Source organism: Gavia stellata, chromosome 9 (genome assembly GCF_030936135.1).
Source record: "Gavia stellata isolate bGavSte3 chromosome 9, bGavSte3.hap2, whole genome shotgun sequence".
NCBI lineage: Eukaryota > Metazoa > Chordata > Aves > Gaviiformes > Gaviidae > Gavia > Gavia stellata.
In genome coordinates, this window is record NC_082602.1 from 34,358,208 (window position 1) to 34,383,151 (window position 24,944).

At 38.5% G+C, this 24,944-nt stretch overlaps 1 protein-coding gene across 1 annotated transcript in view; it reads right to left on the reverse strand.

Moving 5' to 3' along the window:
* CACUL1 (CDK2 associated cullin domain 1) overlaps positions 1-24,944 on the reverse strand; it is a 51,308-nt gene that overhangs the window by 7,330 nt on the left and 19,034 nt on the right. Inside the window, exons 4-6 of the mRNA XM_059821154.1 lie at positions 21,354-21,449; positions 15,501-15,603; positions 3,920-4,009 (exon numbers count right to left, since the gene is read on the reverse strand). Of these exons, the coding sequence (XP_059677137.1) occupies positions 3,920-4,009; positions 15,501-15,603; positions 21,354-21,449 (289 nt within the window). The remainder of the gene's footprint in view (positions 1-3,919; positions 4,010-15,500; positions 15,604-21,353; positions 21,450-24,944) is intronic.

Consider the following 24,944-nt stretch of genomic DNA (forward strand, 5'->3'; position numbering starts at 1 on the left):
TTTAATTTCACTACACTGAAAATTGCCTTACAGGAGCAAGACAGTTTACCTTAAAGCTGTTTTGAGGCTGATTATAAGAAACACAGAAGACTGAGCAAAGGATGAAAACCGGGTTTATAGCAACTGTGTAAGACATTCTGAGAAAAATAAATACTCCTCAAGTATTTCTGAAGCCAGACTTTTCAGAGGTTCTGTCAGTTATCTTAAACTTCATCTCTACTTGGAAAAAAGGGATGCTTTTAAATATATTCACTAAGGCACATCACAAGTTTTTATCTAATTCCCACATATGTTTACTTGGTTGACACCAAGCTTCAACAGTCTTTACTTACCAGCAAACTCACTAAATAAACATTACTAGCGTAAAGGTGGTTTAAACAAAAAACAATGCACTAATGTCCCTCATTATAGAATCATTTAGGTTGGAAAAGACCTTTAAGATCATCAAGCCCAACCTCAAACCTAACACTGCCAAGTCCACCTCTAAAATATGTCCCTAAGCACCTCATCCACATGTCTTTTAAATACCTCCAGGGATACCAGTGACTCAATCACTGCCCTGAGCAGCCTGTTCCAATGTCTGACAACCCTTTCAGTGAAGAAGTTTTTCCTAATATCCAATCTAAACCGCCCCTGGTGCAACTTGAGACCATTTCCTCTCGTCCTACCACTTCTGACTTGGGAAAAGAGACTGACACCCACCTCGCTACCACCTCCTTTCAGGTAGTTGCAGAGAGCGATAAGGTCTCCCCTCAGCCTCCTCTTCTCCAGGCTAAAAAACCCCAGTTCCTTCAGCCGCTCCTCATCAGACTTGTGCTCCAGAACCCTCACCAGCTTCGTCGCCCTTCTCTGGACACCCTCCAGCACCTCAATGTCCTTCTTGGAGTGAGGGGCCCAAAACTGAACACAGCATTCAAGGTGCGGCCTCACCAGCGCCGAGTACAGGGGCACGATCACCTCCCTACTCCTGCTGGCCACACCATTTCTGACACAGGCCAGGATGCCGTTGGCCTTCTTGGCCACCTGGGCACACTGCTGGCTCATATTCAGCCGGCTGTCCACCAACACCCCCAGGTCCTTTGCTGCGGGGCAGCTTTCCAGCCACTCGTCCCCAAGCCTGGAGCGTTGCATGGGGTTGTTGTGATCCAAGTGCAGGACCCGGCACTTGGCCTTGTTGAACCTCATACAGTTGCCCTCAGCCCATGGATCCAGCCTGTCCAGATCCCTCTGTGGAGCTTTCCTACCCTCCAGCAGATCAACACTCCCGCCCAACTCAGTGTCGCCTGCAAACTTGCTGAGGGAGCACTCGATCCCCTCGTCCAGATCATCGATAAAGATATTAAACAAAACTGGCCCCAGTACCGAGCCCTGGGGAGCACCGCTTGTGACCGGCCGCCAACTGGATGTCACTCCATTCACCACAACTCCTTGGGCCCAGCCATCCAGACAGTTTTTTACCCAGCAAAGAGTGCACCCGTCCAAGCCACAAGCAGTGTTTCTCCAAGAGAACGCTGTGCGAAATGGTGTCAAAGGCTTTACTGAAGTCCAGGTAAACAACATCCACAGCCTTTCCCTTGGCCACTAAGCAGGTCACCCTGTCATAGAAGGAGATCAGGTTAGTCAGGCAGGACCTGCCTTTCATAAACCCATGCTGGCTGGGCCTGATCGCCTGCTTGTCCTGTACGTGCTGCGTGATGGCACTCAGCGTGATCTGCTCCATAACCTTCCCCGTCACCGAGGTCAGGCTGACAGGCCTGTAGTTCCCTGGATCCCCGAGATCACAGCAGCACTTGATTAAAAAAAAAAAAGCACCAAAAAATCCCCTCCAAAAAACCCCAAAACTCCACGGAAAGGAAAAGGCACTTTTCATCTTATGCAATACAGTAAAAAGGTACCACATATAACATGTTACCTACTAAAAACCTACTGCTATTGAATAATTTAGCCCAGCTAATAAACTGACTTGGAATTCACAACATGAAATACTGTAGTAGGGTATTTCAAGCCACTGCCAGCTCATTATAAGTAAGGTGAAAGAGAATTATAGATTAAATCTAAGTTGGCCAACCAGCAGCCTGAACAACTGCCCAGGCTTCAGTGTTTTCTACTGTAGCCATCGCATGCCAGAGCTAGAATTAGAAGACAGTCTCTTTTGGCAACGTTTGAAGTCTAACAGCTGTCAAGTACTTTCAACTTGGAGAAAGTAAAAGAAGAGAACGTGAAGAGAAAGCCCATGGCCACCAGCCACATCAGCATAGCTTCTGCTTTTGCTCTCTGCACTGCCTAAACAGACACTTCCCAGTGGTGCTCTAATCCCCCAGTACCTCCCACAGGCCATATTTTCTGCTTTACTTCCCCATGGCAAGCAGATAACATCTGCTCGCCAGTTGCCATGATACATCCAATGGAGCATGTCCCACCGAATAAGTGAGAAGCACTTCCTCAGAGGAACTCTTGCCCTAACTGCTTCAGAATTCATCCTCAAGAACCAGCACGACCAAAGAACAGCCTTCTACATCAAGAAGTCTGTCCTGTGCTCTTCTGGTTGGAATAATATTAAAGTTCCTCATTATCTGAGAGACTGAGAAGTTTGAGGAGCAGGTAATTAGAGCAAATGTGTATCTGTTTAACAAATATCTTCAAGTCAATCACTTGCATCTTCTGACCCACCTGTGGAAAGCAGGTATCACAAACTGTAGTCACAATTTTTATACTTATATATCTTAGAGACATTAAACAACTATTCAAAAACTGATTAGGCCCATGATACCAACCCAAACCAGTATCTGTCGAGTTGTGAAGTTGACTGAAAGACAGGGATCATCTGAAATGGAAAACTGGGAAGTTGCAAGTCCATCACCCACAATATTAAGTGTGGTACAAGAAAACAACACTGACCTGCTTTCAAAAGAGTTATACTTTCATACTTATGTATGCACCCTTCCCTTCTTTGGTACTGAACAGTTTATAAAAATGAAATTACTATTGCCTTAAAAATTATGGTAGGATGTTAATTTTGCCGTTGTAAAAATAATCCTTGCTTACTGAAAGTGCTTTATCCATGCGTTTTGTAAATGGAGGGCCCACCACATTCCTGGCTTGTATACATGCTAAACATTACACTAAAGCTTTTTGTAAAGCTTTCCCATCCTCATTTCTATTTCTATGAGTGGGGATTGCAAAGCAAAAATAGACTGGAGCTCAGACACAGTCCTTCTCTCAGCCACACCAAGGCAAGAAGAAAGTATCAGTATTGTAAAAGGAAGGGATGCAGGTGCCATTTATTTATGGATATTTGGAATACTTGCTGTTTCTAAAGTCTTTTCAAACACAGGCTAGAGCTCTACTCAGTTCTCCAAAACTTACATAACCAAAGATTTTGGTACAAAATTGATTAAAATCTGCAATACCATTTTCCTTTCAATATAACTGTTGTTGCACAAGATGTCACGATGTACTCACAAGTTAATTAAGCTCTTCCATGAAATAATACCAACCAAATAATGGCTTCATAGAAGAAACGGTCATTCATCTCATGTCAAAGATCTGGCCGTTTGAAGTGTGACTCACAATGTAACTTTCACCATTTCAGTACTTCTAACTTCTGCCATGACTGACTCATTACACAGCCTTCTTTCTTTATTTCTACAGAGCAAAACAAATAGATCTTCCCTTTGTCTCCAGAGTAGAGGGTTGGGGTTTTTTTTTAAACGAATTTGGTATTCACATGGTACCTTGCACAGAGATGGGGCAACAAGAACCAGGGCCTCTGCATAGCAGAGCTAAGCATTATGACAGACAGAACACAACGCACACTTGTTTGTTAAATGTGCATTACATAGATAGCAACCGCATACATATTTAGGAAAACGTCACCACCACAGTACAAGAGACTCCCAGAAACATTTTAATTTTTTACCTGGTCGTAGTGTATACAGGCCTTTCACAATATTTGCCATGGTTGATGGAGTTATTTGAAACGGCGTTGACTGAGCTTCCAAAAGTAAAGCTGAAATAAAATTAAGAGAATTAGCAATTTTTCTAATCAAGAAATATAGGCTCTTACACATACATTTTTGTATCAAAGAAATACAGTAGTTGTGCTTTTTTAGTTATCTGAGGTCCTCACAAAGGAAACAGCCAGGTATCTGATTGACAGTTCTCAAGAGTAATAAAACATCACCTTTAAATAGAAGTATTCTGTTCAAATTATGTATGATGAAAATGTGAAATAACTTATTTTTCATCCATTTTCAGACAGGCAGTAGGAGTTGTGAGGAAAAACCAAGCAAGCGATGGCTCCAAGTATTGAGATGCAGAACTGAAGTAAACAATTTATTTTTAGAAGCACTCTCATACTGAGTCTGCCAAACACCTAGAGATCAACAAATCCTTACCTTACAGTATTTAGCATCTTGTACATAAAACTAAGGATGGATTGAAAGGCTCTGAATCAAGTACAAGTAGTGCAAAAAAAAAAGTAAAAATCATGTCTGAAAAGTTGTTCTTTTAAACATAAGTGAACATTTTTATTTCATTCTTGGTATCTTCTGTATTAAACATTGCAGTAATTGCATCTTCCTCTTGTGGAAAAACCTGGCAATAGCATATTTACTGCTTATATTATGATATCCAGGCCTTTATCCTGCCTTGTATTTATTTGAGGTTTGTACATATGTCTGAATTACAGAAACACACACAAAAAACCGAAATCAATAAGGTTTAAACCAACTGCTGCCTCTCAGTTTTTATTCTTCTACAAAGCAGTTGAGCAATATATATACCTTTCTGTACCCACTACATAGAGGAGAAATGACTCTTACAATTCTACCTAAAGGGCGTATCTCGTGTGCTTATATTGTAAGGACTCTGATTTTTCAGCTTCAGAGCATCTCCAGTTCTAGCTTCAGCATCTGCCACTACAGGACTTACCATAAAAAGAAAAACGTTCAGTAGCATGTTCTTCTCTTTCTGAAACTGTTTAAGTGGCTCATGTAATAGGGAGATTAAAAAACTAAGTATTTTTTTCTAAACTCCAAGTAATCAAAGATGTTACATTTAACTGTTATGGATGAATTTATTTTACAAAGAATGATCTTAAAATTGCTTGCTACTTTCAGCTGAAGCCTCGAGGGGGTGAGACCCTGGGATTTGTTTTGTAATGATATATTTACAGCCTCTTTCCTAAAGATTTTTCGAACAGCCTCTTGGCAGCCAAGAAAGTTGCAAATCATAAAATTAAAAAGGGCACAATGCTTTATAAGGAAGATATGCGATAGTAATGCACAATCCAAACAACGTATGTGTATATACACATATATATTTAATTAGACTGTAGCTACTTCAGCCTAAGCTTCACCAATAGATTTACAAAGTGTCCAGAGAATTGTAAATTTGTTCTTCATATGCAGGCATCAAATTATATTCCTAAAATATGTATAACAAATTATTTAAAACAAAATAAGCCTAGGAATTAATACTGACATAAAGACCACAAAGTCCGGAGTCAAAAGTCACTTGAACATTTTGGAAGAATTTAAGAAAATTAAATTAACAGTTTCTTGAATTTATTCCTGATAAACTGAAAATTGTGCTCTCAGTAGTATCCAAGTTATAACTAGCAAAAGCAATTAAAAAATATTTCAGAAGCTACTTTATATAACTGTATATGTACAGGACATACTGTGGGAGAGAAAGAAGCTATTCAGAGCTGCTTTGGGGACAAACACAGGCGTTAACGGAAGCTGCCTACAACTACATAACTAGAGGGAATCTGACTACTTGGATACCTCTGAGTAAACAGAAAATTGCAAGCCACACATTCCATCTACGGATGAAACCTGAAACACTGCCTATACTCTGAGCAGTCATATGTACTGACATCTTTCAATTATTATTTTTTTTTTTAACAACAGAGAACAAGTAGATGGCAGAGAAATAAAAATTTTATTTTATGGTATATATGGATCAAAGACAAGAGTTGATGAGCACACCAGACTGGTGGCCCACCTCATTCCTTTCAGCCCGTGGTACTGGAGACATTCTAATGGAAACCCCCACAGCACTCCCACAAGTGGTTCCTTAACATGTTCAAGGTGCCAGCCGACAGAATTAGTTGTACAAGTAATAGTCGAAGAAGATACTCCACATCCTGAGTATAGTTCACCATTATAAGCATACAATATTATTTGTCACTTTAAAGTAATATTCACCCATGAAGCTCATTTCAGTTGTGACCCTTTGCGACAATGTGAAGAGATGTATTTGCAATATAAAGCAAGTATAATGAGCAGCCACTTCTTTCTGTTCTAGATTACTGACAACATTACCTGGCATTAGAAAGGAATTTAATGAATAAAATCAGTGGAAGAATTCACCTAAAGATCAATCCTGCGGAAATATCTTCTTCATCACTTTACTGCAGCTTCAGAAATTAACATTTCTTATCTTTGTTTCTGCAACTGCATACACCACATGCTACAATGCAAACTTAAATCACTCCTGATTTACAGTCAATACAAGCGTGATGGTATTATATGCAACAGCAATATAAAAAAAGTATATATTTCCTGTTTCTCAATAAAGAAAACTAAAAGAATATACTATCCATTAAACCATACAGTATAAACTAATCCAGTCTACACCTTTTCCAAAAGCTAGATATCAATACCTGAAGAATGAATAACACTGATACGTATTTTCAGAATGATTTCCGTAAGAATGAACAAGACTCCTGTGTTTGGATATATCTGAAAAATCTCAGTGCAGGTTTATAGACAAAGATGTACATAAATGAAAAATGTAAAACTTCTTCACACACAAATACATCTTCAGTTTTGCAATGAAACCTACCTAAACATTCAATCCTCTATTACTTCTTAAGAGATGGTCACTTAAACTCAAGGAATAGAAACAGCCATGCCAGACACGCTGAAGTTACCTCTGTTGTTATTTTACAATCTTACAAAAGACATCCAAATATTAAGGCTTTGGCCCTTGCTTTATTAGAATAATTAATGAGACTGTACAACACAGAAGTTGCACCGACTCCTACCTACTCCCAGAAGCTCCACCTGCGGCATTTACGAAGATAGAGCAGGGTGAGGCAGAATAAAACTAAACCTCAGATGAATGACAGCAGTAATGACACTATGATACTATCTGACCACCTCCACAGTGTTTATGAACTAATATTGCTTTTTACAGACTAAGTAACCAATATGCAAAGAAGTTAATTAACCTGCAAATAGTCTTGAAAATAACTCATGGCAGAATCAAAGAAGAGAAGTGTGGGTTCCCATGATGAAATGATTTAATCGCAGAAAGATACAAGATGCTTTGAAATATTGCTGAACCGAGGTAAGACACAATACCCAGAATGGCCTCAGGATTTTTTTGAGGAATGGTGGATGAACTATATTGGAGTAAGTGAGGTATGAACCTGCAGCACTCCAGGTACTCTGCAATAACCAAGTTTCTCCATTATTGCACAGTAACACTGAAAAAGCTTGTCCCTCGATGAAGGTTTAAGCTACTTCCTAATTACAGTGGGGTACCTGGGGCAAGAGCCGGGACCCCAGTAATTCCAGGAGTAGTAGATGATACCTTAACAAGTTCACACCCACGTTCATAACTCAAGATTCACTTGCAAAAACTAAAAGTTAGGTATTTTAAAAATCTTTTTCTATCCTTCAACATTCCTTTCAAAATAGATTTATTTTGCTCAGCAAAGATGTGATATTTCTGGCAGAACAGTGAGACTTTCGCATGTTTGTGCACAAGTTTTTTTTCCTCCCATGCAGTTCATTAGATCACTGAAAGAGTAAGATATTTTAACAAATCATACGTAAGTATGGCTTAGGCAGGTATGTTCAAAGTTGCAATTATTCAACAATGCACTTTAAAAAATTATAAAGTGTATTCCCATTAAAAGCAACTCCAAGAGCTTCCACAACTAAAGCATTAGTCAGCTGCTACTCTCCCATCTTCAACAGAAGCAGAACTGATTGCTTAACAAAGCTTCAGAGTAAAACAAATGTATTCTGGAGATCTTTATCCCATTGTACAAACTGTGCTCTTTAATACTTAGTTCCAATATGTATGCAATATTTATATTATTTTGCAGAATAACCACCACTTTAATATTTCCACAGAACTTGAGCCCTTACACAACTGTACGTGCAATACACAGGGATGCACAGCAGTAACGATGGAGCTATCACCAGTGCACAGCCTAACCAGACTTTAATAGCACAGCCTCACCTGGCAGTTCTGCCCTTTAGGAATATCATCAGATCACATGTAGTCAAATCTATAGTATAATAAATTACCTTTCTCTCAGCTAAATTCTATCAGGTCCATCTGACCACCCATACCCTTCTACTTCACTGTGATAACATCAGCTTCACCTTCAACATGGTTCCCGTATCTCAACTTCACTCCCAAACCCAGTCCATGCAAAGCACTTGATTGAACCCCACATGCCAACAGCCATTAAATAGCAAGGGAACCGCTATGGCTGGCATTCAAGATGTGCCTGTAGGTTTTTGTTGTTGTTGTTGTTTTGGGTTAAGGTTTTTTGGGAGGTTGGCTGTTTTTTCATTAGTTTTTTTTGTTCTTTAGCATTTTGGGTTTGTTGGGCGTTTTTACCTGCTGCCTATTTTATTATTAAATTGACTGATGAAGCTTGATCATATATTACCTTTTCATTACTTTAACCCAGGTACAATTTGTACATGTTAACTATCGATCTAGAACTTCAAAAGCCTTTTGCATGAAAACCGACCTTCCCTCTCACTTAACCCTCATGTTTGCAGTTACATCAAACTCCTCATGATTCTGCATTTTTATTTTCCTTTAAACAGAACTAAAAATAAATTTTTAGCAACTGAAATTCTTCAGAAGTTTGTAATGAATTAAAATGTAGATTAGAAAAAAAACATAAAAAGTTGTATTTATTACTAAGCATTTGCCACTAGGCATTTAATAAACCCACATATTACTTTTAAAATATTCATTACATAGCCCAAAAGCTTTATTAAGTATGTAATAAAAATGCTACAAAATAAAAATTCCAAGTCTTAATCACATAGAAAATATTCAGTGTTGTAACAAGAATAAATATGAAAAACAAAGCTATAAATGTAGAAATATAGACTTTCAGACTTCCATAATTGGAAAATAAGGTGATATTTTAATGTTTACAATTTTATGAAGGCTTGCTGAAATGGGAACATTATTCCTATTTCTTTACCAAAAGCCAGATTAAACATGACAGTCATTATTTGAGACTGTATTTTCCGATTAAAAAACTGCCTTACTTCGAGGTGCTGCAACTTAATCAACATGAAACAAGAAAAATAAGAAACACAGCTGCAACTTTTTAAAATAATTTAGTTCTTTGACAAAAAGTTTAGTTCAGTGACAAAATTTGTGTGTAGATTAAGTGTTCTTTAAAAAATATAAGCATATTCTATAATACTTGGTAACAGTACTGTTTCCAATATGGTTACAATAATTACTTAGCCCTGTCAAATGGCAGCTACCACTTCTATATCAGTGATACCACCCTCCAGCTGGTGAGTGTGTTATTCTTGATTATTTCATCAGATCTACAGCGCACAGAGGGTATAAGAAAGCTTAATAGCTACAAAAGCTATCCTATACAGCCCTTGAGAGCGTAGGGGTACCTGCTGAGGTCTAAGAACAGACTGACATTAATGTGCCAATTCAGTGTTTTCAAGAAGGAGGAACGGCCGATTATCCTGCAATAGCAGCATCCCATCACACTCCCCACAGGCTGGAAAAGAAGTAGAACATACTGCAGTTGACTTTCATTATCAGTTGTCTGCGTCTACCAATATTTGGAATGAAGACAGGAAGGAAGGAAAGGAAGGAAGGAAAACATTGTTTTAAGGTTAGAATGGGAATTTGAAGTGGAGGTAATGAGATTAAACTATTTACCTGTGTAGAATAAGCCAGAAATTAAACACTGAACAGATTCACAATCCTGTAGATGCACAAAAATCTTTAAGGATTACTTTTAATGAAGAATTGGATAATAAATGCATCCCTTCCCTACATCTCAAAAAGGACCCTTTATGCTATAGAACCCTCTCGCCCCCAAAAACATTTGCTGTCCAAAGCTGGTATTTCAACAGCTTTATAGCTGGGGAAAAAAGTAAATTAGCTTTTTGTTGTAGAGGAATTCTAACAGAAACCACTCCATTTTAGTCTGTTACAAATACACTGCAATAGATCAGTATTTTCTCCTAGTGCTCTGCTACCTTGCTTCATTTTTAAGACCCTCGGGAAGGAATCTTCTAATTTCATTTTACCCATGCAGACACATAGGCTGATTCTAAAGACAGAGAGCAAGTTACTCCACAGGCAAGTAATTCTGCCCTTTTTTTGTCTGGTTGGTTTTTTTAAGAAATCGACCATTTTATTTTTCTGTATCATTCTTAAAATTAAAAAGCAAGAAACTTATCTTTATGAAGGTGGCAATGTGCAGATTTTCTTCTCATACTTTTTTCCTTAAAGTGTGCAAAATCAGTAAGCAAAGCAGTGTCTAGGGCTGAGCAACATCCAATGTATTACAGAAGGAAAGAGCCTCAGCAATCAAATGGGACATTTTTTTAACAACGTATTGGTTCTGCCATCACGGTAGTCACTCTGTGTCTCAAAGAAAAAAGAAGTGATTTCAAATGCTTAAGGGCAGATTCTATATTAATGCTTTAGTTCAGATTCGAAATGTGCTTTTGAAGCAAATTCACTGATCATCCCTGCTTACTGCTCCTTGGTTCACATGATAGAGCTGCCTTGGAGCATATTAACTTAATTCCTTTTGGGCAAGATGAAACCAGATGTGCTCAAACTACTAACTGGCATTCTGTCCACAGGACCAGACATTAGCAAGCATGAAATAACACTCTCCAAAATGCATGTAAAGAACACTGAGTCCTCAACACCAACACATAGGTGTTTCATACTCTGTAGATCTGCTCCCTTTACACCACAACACTTATTAATGTAGATGTAGACTAAACCATGCAAGGAAACCTTCAGCTCTTCCTACAGGGCACATACCTTTCAAGATATAAAGCCATGGTCATCGAACTTCTGCTGCACCAAACCTATAATGATGCTCTATGCATTTTTGCCAAGACTAGGACAGTGACTTTTGATCCAACTCAGTACAGCCTCTCAAGTTCATTTATGAAAATAACTGCTATTTCCTTATGAAGCATAAGCATTAGATCTGACATGGAAATGAGAAGCAGAAAGAAGAACAACTTCTTGAATGTAAATTTAGAAGGGCAGCATACAAAAAGGGTGGGGGCAATGCGTTCTGTAAGAAGCTGAAAAATAACAGGAGTGTTTCCGCCTTTTTCAAGGGATTTTCTCTGCAGTTTGTGGGTCAAGGCAATGACAGCTTGGTTCTCATATGCAGATCATTTGAAACAGATGTTACAATGGAAGGGGAAAAAAAGAAATGCCAACTACAGCAGGGAAAAAGTCAATCCAATCCATCTTTTTCTGGTCTATCTCTGCCAAAGGGTGAGGCACAGGGAGTTAATAAAAAACCCAAGACATCAAAATAAACCCCGTGTTCTCTGTTGTAGCTGTATAGGCAGGCTATGAACCTGGCATCCATCACAGTCCTTCTCTCAGCCTTTTGTACTGCTCCTCTTCTCCTGGGGTATGCACAAACAAAAGCTAGATAGGGAATTTATTAACAGAAGGCATTATGTCATAGCAGTATGCAGCCAAAGATATGAGGGTCCCTTGCTTCACTGACATCAACAGGCTTCTGGAGGTCAACACAGCAAAACACATCTGCTAAGTATGTAGGGCTGGGTGCCCACAGAGCAACACACCCTCTCTGCTTACAAATACTTGTACTTGCAAATACTCTCTGCCATTGAATTTTACCTACTGCAAGTACTAAAAGTAGAGAGTTTCAAGGGCTGTTACTCATTTTCACCGCTGAAGACAGTTAAAGTTTGCAATAATTGCCATTCTAGACACAAGAACACAGATGTTTCCAGGGCACTGAGATTACAGTCCAAGAAACCCGAGTCCAACCTACTAGAAGAGACAGTAGCTGCGTAAGGAGAAAAACCACCTATTTCTGAATTTTACTGCTTACAAGTCATCTCATGCAGGACTCTAGCAGGAACAAAGACAACATTCTCCACCACCCCTTCCCTAATGACAAGGGGATATTATCTGCATCTTCCCCCCACCCGTTTCTGAAGCTTCTTGTAAATAAGATGCTGTATCTTTCCTTGTTACATTCAGTTAAGTAGTTCTACACACAGCAACTTCTCCCAAGCCATTTAATACAGCAGTCTTATCAGCAAGAGCCAGCTCTGGCTTTGTAAGGAAATAATCAGGTTATATTCGCTTAGTTCAAATATATCCACTTTAATTTGAAGAGCATTGACTTGATAAATATGTGTAAAAGTGTTTCACAAACACAACTGTGTTCATGGATCTGCGTATTATATAATTTTAATGTCTTTAACTGCTCAGAAGTGCTCTAGATAGTAGAGCTTTTATTTTTGTTTTAAAAAACACATTTCCTCTATCAAAAAAAAAAAGGAACCAAATCCAAAATTGGAACCAATTTCTGCAGGCAAAGTTTGTCCAAGTGAAGTTCACTTAGGGGATATTTCTTCTGTAAATAATGGATTCACACCTTAATCACTCTATTTTCTGCAACTAAGTGCTCAGATAAGTGATCCCACCACAGAGACCATTTTACCAGGAGTTGATTTTGCATCTTTCTGCCTTCAACCACGCAGCACAGGGACTAGGGCCGACTCAACCAGGGGAAGTTTGAGCAAGATCAAACACTATGGAAGAGATCTATGACGCACTGCTTTTCTGACATTTTTTTTTTCCCTGTCTTTTGAAATGGAGCAGGAATTTTTTCTTAAATCAAATGAACATGAAATGTACTTACAGTCCTTCCTGAACACAACTTCAAATAGAAATGCCAGCTTCCAGGCTCTGATAAAATGACAAGATACTACAGATAAAAACCCCTTCATACAAAAAAGCACAGCAACAAATTTCAAGAGCAAGAGCAGATGTTATTCTTGTCCTCTGAGTCTAGATCACAAATTGATTAAACTGATTTTGTTGCTTGCTTTTTAAAACAGAGGGAAGGCATGCTTCTTCTCACTGAAGTGGCAGCTGCAGCATCTCTTTAAAAAACAGCCCCAGGATTCCATTTCTCTATATAGACCACAATTTCATTGAGACTTTAGTTTCCTAAACATACCCACTCAAAACCTTATCCCTGCCCCCCCCCCCCCCCCCATACAAAAACACTTTTCTGTTGAACTAGATCTGTATCAAACATCAGGAAACAGTACCACCCACTGACAACGACATCGGGAAGTAATTAACAAACACTGACTTATATTCTATTTTCATAGGGCCCTTACACTTCCAAAAATGAAGGTAATACTCTTAGCTATTATGGTCTGAATTTCAGCAAGCTAGAAAGAACAGCTGAGAATGGTAGAAAATTACACAACACTAGAACTTTTTCCAGCACCTTTACAGCACTATATCATGTGCTATGTGTCTTCAGTTATTCCTCAGGAATCTGTTAGCAAGTTTAGAATTTTATTTAGGCATACTTTAACTCAATTTAAAGATCCTATTATCCAAGATTTAACCAAGTCAGATCACAGTTAGGAGTTTATACATGTCAGTATATATTATCTTACTTAGAAGTAAGATAAAAATGAAATAATTTAAGTTTTAACAAACTGACAGTAAGACTGAAATGAAATCGAAGGAAGTTGCTCATTAAACAAGAGACCCCACATACAGCAACAGTCTGTGACAGCTTATTTTCTAATGTTTTCTTTTGATTTTACTTCTGCAACTAACATAGAGCTGGGCAGTATTTCAGATTTCACACACACACAGCCACAGGTCTTTTCCTTTCAATAGTTCATCTGCAATTTCTATTTGATTCTCATATTATCATCCACAGATAACAAATTACATAGCAACAAACATCTGACATTACTCAGGTTCTCAAGATTTGACCAGTGTTACCTTTGCTTTGTCATTGAAAAAAAAAAAAAAAAAAAAAATCACATTAATGCTTTCATTGCCTGAAAAACGCATACACTTAAAATCAAATGTATTTAATTTTAAGGCAATTATCAGCTGAATTTTCCATGATCCCATTGCAGCAATTGTCTTACCAGGTTTCATGATATTGTTAAACCTGTTTGGCACAAAATAAAACATCAGGTCCATGGGTGGACATTCCTCATTGTCCTACTTTTTCCAAGGTGATCTCATCTGCTACATGGCTCAAAGCTCTTCTTAGGGAGACTTTTCCAACTGGCAAGAACAAGACAGCATCAGAGCTGACAATCTCCCATCATTCTAGAGTACCAGGCTCCCTCACCTCAGGGTAGTCACCTTGTTCACCCACCCTTCTCCCAGGATACCAACTCACAGTGACCCTAAAAAACATAGCAAAGCTCCTTTCCCCCAGCCCTTCGCTGGAGAGAGAATGGCATTACTACGCAAGTAAAGACAAAAGGAGAAATATATTCAACCCTAATTGCCTGTCATTTGGTTTCCATTTAGCATAGAGATAGCAATTGCGTCAGAGAAAAGAGGAGGGGAGCAGCTAGATGAAAACAGAGACACTGCAGTAGGGCTGGGTTACAGAAAGGAGTACACCAGGCCAGATACTGCACCTAACACTGGGCACCTAACTGCGCATCCAGTTGCACAAAGCACCTACAATTGCAGTTCTTTGAGCACACTGCTCAACTGCTCACCACTCAGCACACCACAACTTTTCCAATTTGAACTCCAAGTCTGACCATCTCTACCTTTGCTAATTGCCCTCTCGAGGAGCTAACCAGGCCGGTACCAAGGTCCCTATGCTCACACAAACACACACTGATGGTGGCAGGTTGTAGGCAAACTCAGCGGTTCACCACAGGAGTTACCCACAGGAGCACTTAATGGGAAGCATATCACTTGAAGCATATTCTATTTGCATTAACCTATTAGCTTAAGAGAGAGCTGCTGTCAGCATTATGCAGTTCACTAATAGCAGAGTACTCGAGTACATCATGGCAATAACCCCAGCAGTATCACAATTCTTTGTCCACACCACATTCTTAATAATACCTGTCAATATCTTGATAATGAAATTAAAGAGTAACAGCATAAGCAACAGGACAATAAAACATTCATTATGTCATAATCACAAGTCATAAGGGAAAACATATATTGGTTCCCCCAGATACTCAAGAAAACCATGACTTCATGCAAAGTCGTATTTTGAAAAAATAAGTTGAAGTGTGCCACATTTCTTAAAACGGAATTTGTATTTAAATTCACTAATCATTTGCCATTTTCTCCCTACTTGCTGTGGATTTCTGCAATATCTGAAAGCACTGTGGTTTTCCAGACTCCCATCATAAGAAAAATTCAGGTCTACTTACGCATTAGGTTGTAAATGTGCTTTTCTGCAACATGTTCCGTAAACAGCTTTATAAGGTCATCTTTTAAGTCTCTGTTAAGCTTGGTTTCTATGTAAAATTTATTCTGGAAAATAAGACAGATGTTTTCAAGTTTTTTTTCATAATAGCAAATAAAGTAAACTCACTTTTTCCCTGAATAAAAACAGTTCAAAATTTTAAAGCTGTAGAATATTTGACCTGTAAAGTGCTTCCTCGGTGACTGCATTTATACTACATAGAACATACCTGTACAACAAAAAAACATGTGTTTAAAACCAAGAATGCATGTGGTACTATTGGTAACAAACCTACTTACATACAGGTGTGCATATTATTTTTTTTCCTATATCTACAGATATGTCCCCATATTAATCAAGACTGGGGAGTCTGTAGAAAAACACTTCATTTTAGATCATTATAAATGCTCTAACACCGAAATAGGGCTGGACATCATGTTTGCAACAAAAGAAAACATTTTTACCAATGTCTAAAAGTGGTTAAGCCATTAAAATAGGTATGTTACAATAATAAATCATCCATACAGCTATCCAATTCTGTGCTTCATCGATAATCTCAGAGGACAGCTACTCAGAATTAATCCACTGTGCAAATAAGCGATATATACAAATCTATACAAAACTGAACTACATTAAAATTTTTAGGATTCGATTATCTTGACCCACTCAGCATTAATAATAAATTCACCTCTTCAACCCTCAAAGGAAATCCTGTTCATGAGTTCCTTGAGGGCCTCTATACCTAATATACTATTTAGTGTTATTCCTCAGTTCTCAGCCTGCAATTAATAGTAAGATTTCTTATCTGTATTTTATTCATAGATGGGTTTTAAATGACGGAAAAAAATAATTGTTTCAAGATAAATCTGCTATCGTTACAACACTAACATGGAAATAGAACAATTTAATTCATCTGGACAACTTGTCTAAAAGAGTTAAACAGATACTGTAATAGAAAATCAACTTAACCAAAAATAATGTACTGGAACACTTATCCAAGAGATTTACTAGAGGAAGGGATATCTTAAGGGAGAAAGGCTTTTCCACACTTTAAATCAAGTTGTTCTCCTGTTCGCTACAGCATTTAACGTAATTGGAACAAACTCTCAGAACACTATTAGAGCAATCTTTACATTTTTTTGTGAATTCCATTCTCTTGGCCATTACCAAAACTATACACATACTGGAATCAACTGTCCATGCAGAAACCACTTAAATTTTCAAGGCAAGCATTCAGCAGCAGATATTGACCTTTAATGAAAACTGAACCTGTTAGAAGAAAGGCAATTCGAGAGCTGAATACATGCCCCTACTGAAGTTTAGGTTTGTTCCAGTGATGGACAACAATCTTAAAAAGATTTTTTTAAAAGTTTAGTAACTTCCTATTGCTGGTTCCCTCTCTGAAGCTATCCTACCTGCAGAGGTTTTATCAAGGGCTATTACTCAGTTGTTTCCCCCTCATCTGGGCCTGTTCTTTGAACAGAGATTGAGGGAAAGGCTCTGCAGACAGAATAACCTGTCTCCTAAGAAACAGACTAACTTCATTTGTAGTATTTTTGGTGATTGGTGAATTGCCATTGCAACAGAAATTCACAGCAACTGAAGACACACATCTTCTAGGAAGTGTTAAGCTACACACCATATGACAGTCCTTCATCAGACCTAACCTCCTAAACCATTTCCACCTTGAGCTTCCTGACCACATACTGCCCTGCGCCCACTGGTGCAACACACAGGAGTGACCAGAGCATCTCACCACAAATCTACTGACCTGAATCAAACCTGACAACGTCAAACTACTCATTCTTACGAGTTGACAGACGAGATGCACCCAGCTAAGGAAATCACTTACTCTGTTCCTTTCCCAGCCTCAAGACCTTCTTACATTGAAAGCAGCTGGCAACAACATGTGCAAACTGTGATGCTTCCTCTTATTCAAGGGCTGGAACGCCTATACCTTAAGTTTCATAACTAGAAAAGCAACAAAAAACCCCCAGCAGTTTCAAGCAGAAGAGTTGCAACACAGTACTTATACATAGAACAACTGTAAAATACTCTTCACATTTGCTCACTTGGAAACACTTTTCCAAAAAGATGTTACACTTGCATGAATTTAAATAGACAATGAAAAATCATCTAATATAAGTACTTTGTTTCCAATCCACAGTGCTGACAGGAGATAGCAGAAGAGCTGTCACCTTCCCCATTCTTGTTAGTGGAAAAACAGGAAGATTTTCTGTATAAGATGTCACTACCTAAGCTGTACCAGTATTTCCTGAAAAGTGTGTCAAGTCACCTGAAGGTCTAACTGACAGGTAAAAGGTAAGCAGATATCAATAACTGAGAAAGTCAGATATGATATAAGCATTTCTTCTACAAAACACCATATCATAAAGCAATCTGGCAAACATTAAAAGACATAATTGTGTTCATATTATTAAAAGATCAATAAATACTTGAAAGAGAAAAAACAGTATATAAGAGTGCTTATCATCTCATCCATATATATACACTCATATATTTGTGTATCCAGACACACACAAAATGCCCTCTAGCTGATAAGCAACAAAGTGCAATACCACCCAGTAAGAATAGTAATATTTCAGAGGCAATGAAAAAATTCTTAACTATCCTAAAACTACAGTGCTCACAAATGTTAGGCTCATTTCATGCCACAAGACAACAGATTTTCAGCTACATCTCTAAGTATAACTAACAACCGAGAACCTATTATAAAAAGTATATAATCTAAATGCTGATTTTATTTTTTCTTGAAGTGGAAATACGATTTTTATTCATTCATGTGTGCAGCATACTGTGATATGTACAATCTGCAAGCATACAGAATAACCTCATTTATATTTACAGAGCAAACAGTTATTCACTAGGAATTATTCTTAGGAATAAAGTACTGTGAGCTAAGGTGACTTCCAAATTAATTTGCTTTATCTCCAGTTACATCCCAAAACTTTTGAAGGAGCTTAAACCCACAGAATTTTGGAGGAACAAAAGTGCTTTGGGCCTCCATGCTTTCTCAGAAAGTCCACTGTAGCAGCGTAAGACTGAGAAAAATCCATCACCATGTGAAAAAGAAAACCACGAGTGCTCCTAGCAGAAGAAGGAAAAACTTCCTCAATTGCAAAGTCATCCCTCTCAACCATCACTCAAAATAAGCTGTGAAACACACCTTGGTCACCACATACAAGCAGGTTAAGAAAACACCTTTCCTGTATTCCCACCATACACGCACGTATCAGGAGAAAGAAGAAACGTGCTGCTGTTAATATCAACACACACAGGACTAAGCCTAAGGCAAAATACTATGCCTTTTTTGGCCATGAAGGGACAAACACACGTTCTGGTTGTACATAAAACCTTTAGGTTTTCCTTGGCTTCATATATTTTTTGAATATTTAAATGCATATTAAAAGTCTTCCTAAGCAGGAATACAATTATCCTTTCAGAACAAAGTTTATCAGTGCAACTCAACAGCTCTGGAAACTCCTAATTAAAGCAATCACATCACTACCAAAAAAGGAAAGCTCTGCCATGTCTGATAAAGAGGCAGAGTTCAACAACTTAGTCCTCTTCACTTAAAAATACATTGAAAATATCTATTAAAGTAATTGCAAAGGTCTGATTTATACTGTAGAATAATTAGGCTTTCACCTCTTGCTATTGTTTTTTTAATTGTATTTTCTTCTCTAAATAAAGGAAACTGCTGCTGCTGTATAGAGAAAACTTGATTAGATGCTACAATGTAAAATTGCAGGATTGGCTCTATGTAAAAGTACTTCCAAATGCATACAGGAAAAACTAAGAGAGGAAAACATTTTTCACCCGGACTTCTCAAGAGGCTTTTTCCGCATCATGCACAGCACTGATTAATAAATTATTTCAGAGAAAAAGTATGAGACTTAATTTGACTTTAGCCTTCGAAGCCAGCTATATAGCTGAGCCAAATCAGCATTACCTTTGGCAGCAAAAGGAGCTAACACATAAGTCACTAACTCGCAGGCCTAACTTGAATTAAGTCACTTAAATGAGAAAGTGCTGGCAGGAACAGAGGTTTACTGCCTGAACAAATCACTAGTCATGCTTTAAAGAAGCTTCTCCTTTAAAATGATAGAGTACTTTCACTTTTCTTTTTTCTCAAATTAAAAAAAAAATACTATCTAACTATTCATTTTACAGGTCTGTTTATTACTCATTAACCATTTTTACTATGTTCAGGTATCAGTTAGACTCAAACTGTAAAAAAAGAAACATTGGGGTACAGACCACTTCTCATCTGAAGATAGAAACACCACATCATAACTGTGTACAAAGATAGATATGGAAATCTATTCAGCAATTATACCTTGTCTGGTCATAGAGACAAAGCTTATAATGATAAAATCTGTCTGCTTATATGTCTATCATGAACATTTTTTATATGTTAGTTACTGCAGTCTTAATCGTTAAGGATAGATTTTGACCGCTGTGATGGAAGAACCTCAGTGACAGACCTGAGCACTCAGTAGAAGTACACACTTTAACAGCTTATCTCCATTTGTAAATGGATATTAAATTATGAGATTGCTTAATCACTTGTCTGAAATAAACAAGTCAAGCACACACAGGTAAAACAAATGGTTAGCATCTAAAAGTATCTGAATGCAATAGGGGGAAAAAGTCTCTTCCTAGTTTTTTTCCCAGTATTTCATGACAGGAACCAGGAGAAAAATAAAAATCATGACCAGGAACACATCCCTTAGCTTACAAGTGAAGCTGTAGCAATGGACTTCTTTCTGTATTAACCAGATAAAGAGCACATTAGAAGACACACAGTTCAAGAAGGGCAAATCCCCCTTTTAATGCAACAAATCTATATGGCGATACTACACTGAACGACTATAGCAAATTACCTGGTTTCAGGTGCATTCACTGAAACATAGGAGATTCTTCTAAAAGATACTACTTGCCAAACTCTGGGAAGCTCCCAGTGAGGATTATTTTAAAGAGTTTGAGGTTTATTTAATTTAATTCAGTTTAAATATTTTTTCTTTAAAAAAAGAAAAGGTTTCTTTCCCAACAAATACTTCCTTTAGTTTTTATTTCTAAGTGATGCCAATGCAAGGACAGTTTCTGGGAGAAGGGCAAATTTCAAGCTTAAGCTATTCATTACCATAAAAAAAACAGTAAAAGTCTTGGCACTTTGACAAACACAATGCAAATTATAAACTTCTTCAGAGCTACAGAAGACTTCATAAATTACAAAATCAGCACAACAAACACATAGTGTTATATGGTTTCTGAACCTCTTGCAAGTGTGCCTGACAGTGCTATGAATAGTTTGTGTTCATCCAGTCAACGCTCTAAATTGCTTTGTCAAGTGGCACAGACATTTCCAAGAGACACTTATTTCTGTCTTGTCTGAATCTGTGCAATTTAAAAGCAAGCAATCATCTTTGTAGCCTGTCCAAATTACCAAGCCAACATGTAACAAGCTAATAAACTCTCTGTTCAAAAAGATAAATAATGACCTAACTATTTGGGAAGGCTTTTTTACAATCAAAATAAAAACCATTCCCCCCACTCCCAGGAAAGAAATATTAGGGCAGAAACACCAATTGCAAAGCTCTATATTTAAAAGCACGGCTCCCCCATCGTCTCCCCACGCAACTTGATCAGTACTGTTATGCAGGTAGCAAAACCAGGCATTAATTGTAAGTTCTACAAGTTAAAAATCATTATAGCTGCATTTTATTCTTTTCACTTTCAGTCAGCATCTTGTGTATGGACATACTTTATTTGAAAGGAATTTTCTAAAACTTACCATATATATGAAAAGAGGCACAATGCTCTGCAATGCTCCCATATACTGTCCAAGAGCTACGTTAAATCTTTCAATATAGAGATCTGGAGGGCTGGCCTGCAAGAAACCGTAAAAGTCAGGTTGTAATTTGAACAAGAGAAAGATCTGGAACAGCATGGGCTATGCTTTCATAGCAAACTCAGAAAACTACAAAGTATTTGATACACTAAGTCCGCACAAAGCAAGCCACACATCATTCCAGAGTTTCTGCTATAACTCCCTCCAGCAAAAACAGTTTTCTTCAGTAACTGGTTTTTGCCTAGGACTATGTGTCAGTGCCCAGCAAAAGGTCCATTCAATAATGTATGCCTGTAACAAACTAGCATTTAGCATATGCAAATAAAAACACTTAAAGACCAGACCTTCACTGTGAAAGAACTATCCGTCACACCTAGAATCCATAGCCAAATTTCAAGGAGTGCTGCGGTGTGTGCTCCCAGCCCCCTGCAGGCTTTTACTCCAAGACAACAGGGTGGCATTAAGCTGCTGCTTTGCGTCTGAGCTGGCAAGGGCACATCCTCCAGCTCCAGGGAGCACTGTCACAGAATCACAGAAGGACCGGGGTTGGAAGGGACCTCTGGAGATCACCTAGTCCAACCCCCCCGCCAGAGCAGGGTCACCTGGAGCAGGTTGCACAGGAATGTGTCCAGGCGAGTTTGGAATATCTCCAGAGAAGGAGACTCCACAGCCTCTCTGGGCAGCCTCTTCCAGGGCTCTGCCACCCTCAAAAGGAAAGAAGTTCCTCCTCATGTTTAGATAGAACTTCCCTATGATCAAGTTTGTGCCCGTTACCTCTCGTCCTTCACAGAAAACATTTTTAAGGTTTTGCTGGGTCACCTAAGGCAAGACAAGTATTCAGGGTGTTGAGTTGGAGGGACTACAAAGCAATGTCTTCAGATAGAGCTCCGCATCTGACGTCCTGCACTCTAGATCAGGCCCAGGAAAATCTACTGCAGTGCTCCAACACACAGCATTACCCGCAGCTCCAAGCAAAACTTTGCTACACAAAACCTGAATGTGCCAACTTTATGTAGACCTTGTAGAGCCCACAGTGACAGCACTGCTATTTTCTGTGTACAATACCATCTTTCCCAAAAAAGGAAATAGGGAAGCTAAGAAGATCTGTTCCGCAGCAAGCTAACTTAAATTGAGAAGGGAACCAGAAAAATGGGAAGCGCTAACCACTGCTTCTTCTATAAATATTTATTTGGAGGGATGCAGGGGAGCTGCGCTAGAGCATTTAGGAGTGCACCTACACACCCAGAGATGGAAGTGGAGCTGAGGTAACATGTTCCTCCACTGTCCCCCTCTCCATCCCAACCCACCCACATACAGTGCTCTGCCTCTGGCCAAACTCCTCCTGCTTTCCCCACTATGGTCTTTTCAGAGGAGGAGGTGGGTAGCTGCCCAAGTTTCCACTGTTCATATACATATACACACACCTATACACACCCAAGGACAAAGTATTGCTTGTTAATGAGAAGCAAAACTTCTCTTCCCTTGCACCATCTTCCTCTCTGACAGCACCAAGCCAGAAAAGGATCGAGAATGCAGCAGTGACTGGGACCTTGCAAGAAAACAAGCTCAAAAATTTTTCTAAAGCCAAAGCATCTGTGGCGTGAGAAACGCTCAAGGCTAGCTGCACCTCACCCACCTTATCGGAACTTAAAGCTCTTATACTTACGAAGCAGATTTTTCAACCTTTGCACAGACATTCACCAGGGGCCCTACGAGAACAGTCAGAACTTCTGTTGGCTTTTTTTGCTCTATTAGGTAGTCTAAATTTATAAAAGTTTTCTTCCTTTAAACTAGCTTTTTTTGCCTCCCTCCTTAATATGCTTAATAGACACGTGGGTAATTTTCACAGCAAACACCGAAACAGAGCAGGCGTTTCAGAAAGGAAAGCAGAACTGGCAAAGGAATAAAGGGTGTTACTGCATATGCTGTTGCCAAACGTTATATGTGGTTATCCCTCATTTTGATTGTAACTTTTTAATCTTATTGCATATGCAGTTCTCAGGGGTGGCCAAACAAATTTTAGTTCAAAATGCCAACAATGTATAAAAGTGGCTATGAACTCCAAGGACTCCCTTTCATATATATTATATTGCAAATAACATGCAATGAAATCTGCATTTCTAAGCAGTATGTATTCCTGCTTCACTCCTTTTTAACCTCAACTTTAAATATGGTTATACTCTCTGATTTGTAAAGACTTGGTATACAGCTTCTAAGATTAAAGAAAAAGGAAAATTCTACTTCAAAGAACATATCAGACAAAAGGAGACCATAGCCTGACACAGGCCACCACTCTTCTCAAACTGACAGTTTGCACTTTTCATAAAAACACCAAAACCCACCAGAGACAGAGCTGTCTGGACAGTCTGTCGTTTAACCCCATGAGCAGACTCCAGGCAATGGGATACAGCCAGTCTGCCACCCTTTTTACAGGGGACATTAAGGATTGAAATCTTTTTCCTCCACTGAAGATGAAAACTCTGCTAACTCACCTCACAAAGCCTATGTCACATTGAGAGAGATGTTTTAAGAGGGAACAACAACCGCACCCCGAGCTGTCTCCGGAGAACAACATCGAGTCCTCTAATGGAAGGGTACCTGTTCACCACCACCACTACCACCACCTTGCAACCAAGTGGAAAACAAGTGCTCCAGGTAAAGACAAAAAGGCTAAGAGAAGTCCTGACAGCTTCAGGGGAAGCACTCACTAGTGTCAGGCAAATATCAGGCCTTGGTCTTAACCTCTGGAATGCAAAATCGAAGTGTTAACTGCTTTATCAGCATGAGATGTTACCTTTCAGTTTTATTCTCCTGATAGTGCTTCATGTCAAGCCTCAACAACCAAGAAACTAACAGGAAAGCACATAATACCTGACTCTGCTTGTTTCCAAAAACAAACAAACAAAAAAAATATCACTCCTCATTTATTGCTTGACTTGTAAACTAACAAAAAACCCAAGCCAAGAGAAATCAATAATAGTATTTCCACAGCTCATCTGTGAATTATCGTAACCCATGTGGGGAAAACAGAACCATCTGTTTTCTGTTCATTAGGGTGTTACTGTATAGCTGCTCTAAACTGCTAGACTGAAATCAGTTACTTGTTTGAGCATAGGAACTTTCTCCACATCTCTACGTTCACATTAATAAGACAGTAGCTGGAGTGGGACTAACTTTATATAACATATATTAATTTTATACACTAAAAAGCAGTGTGTGGCACCAAACTCATGAGTAAATAAACGTTGCTAAGATTTTCCTATTAAATGGCCATCATTACAGTAGAACTTGCATTTAAAATATATATTTATTCAGCTATTATAAAAAACAAATAAAGAAACTGCCTAGGCTGACATTTTTCACTCAGTCTTCGTCCAGGAAAGGTAACACGTACATTCAGCTGTCTTAATTACAGGGGGATGGGCAGAATTAAGCATGACAGTTACTTCTTACAACCCCCCAGAAAATATTAAGTCTTTAAAAACCACTCCTATCTTACTTGAGGGATGTATTACTGAAGCTATTCAAAGAAAG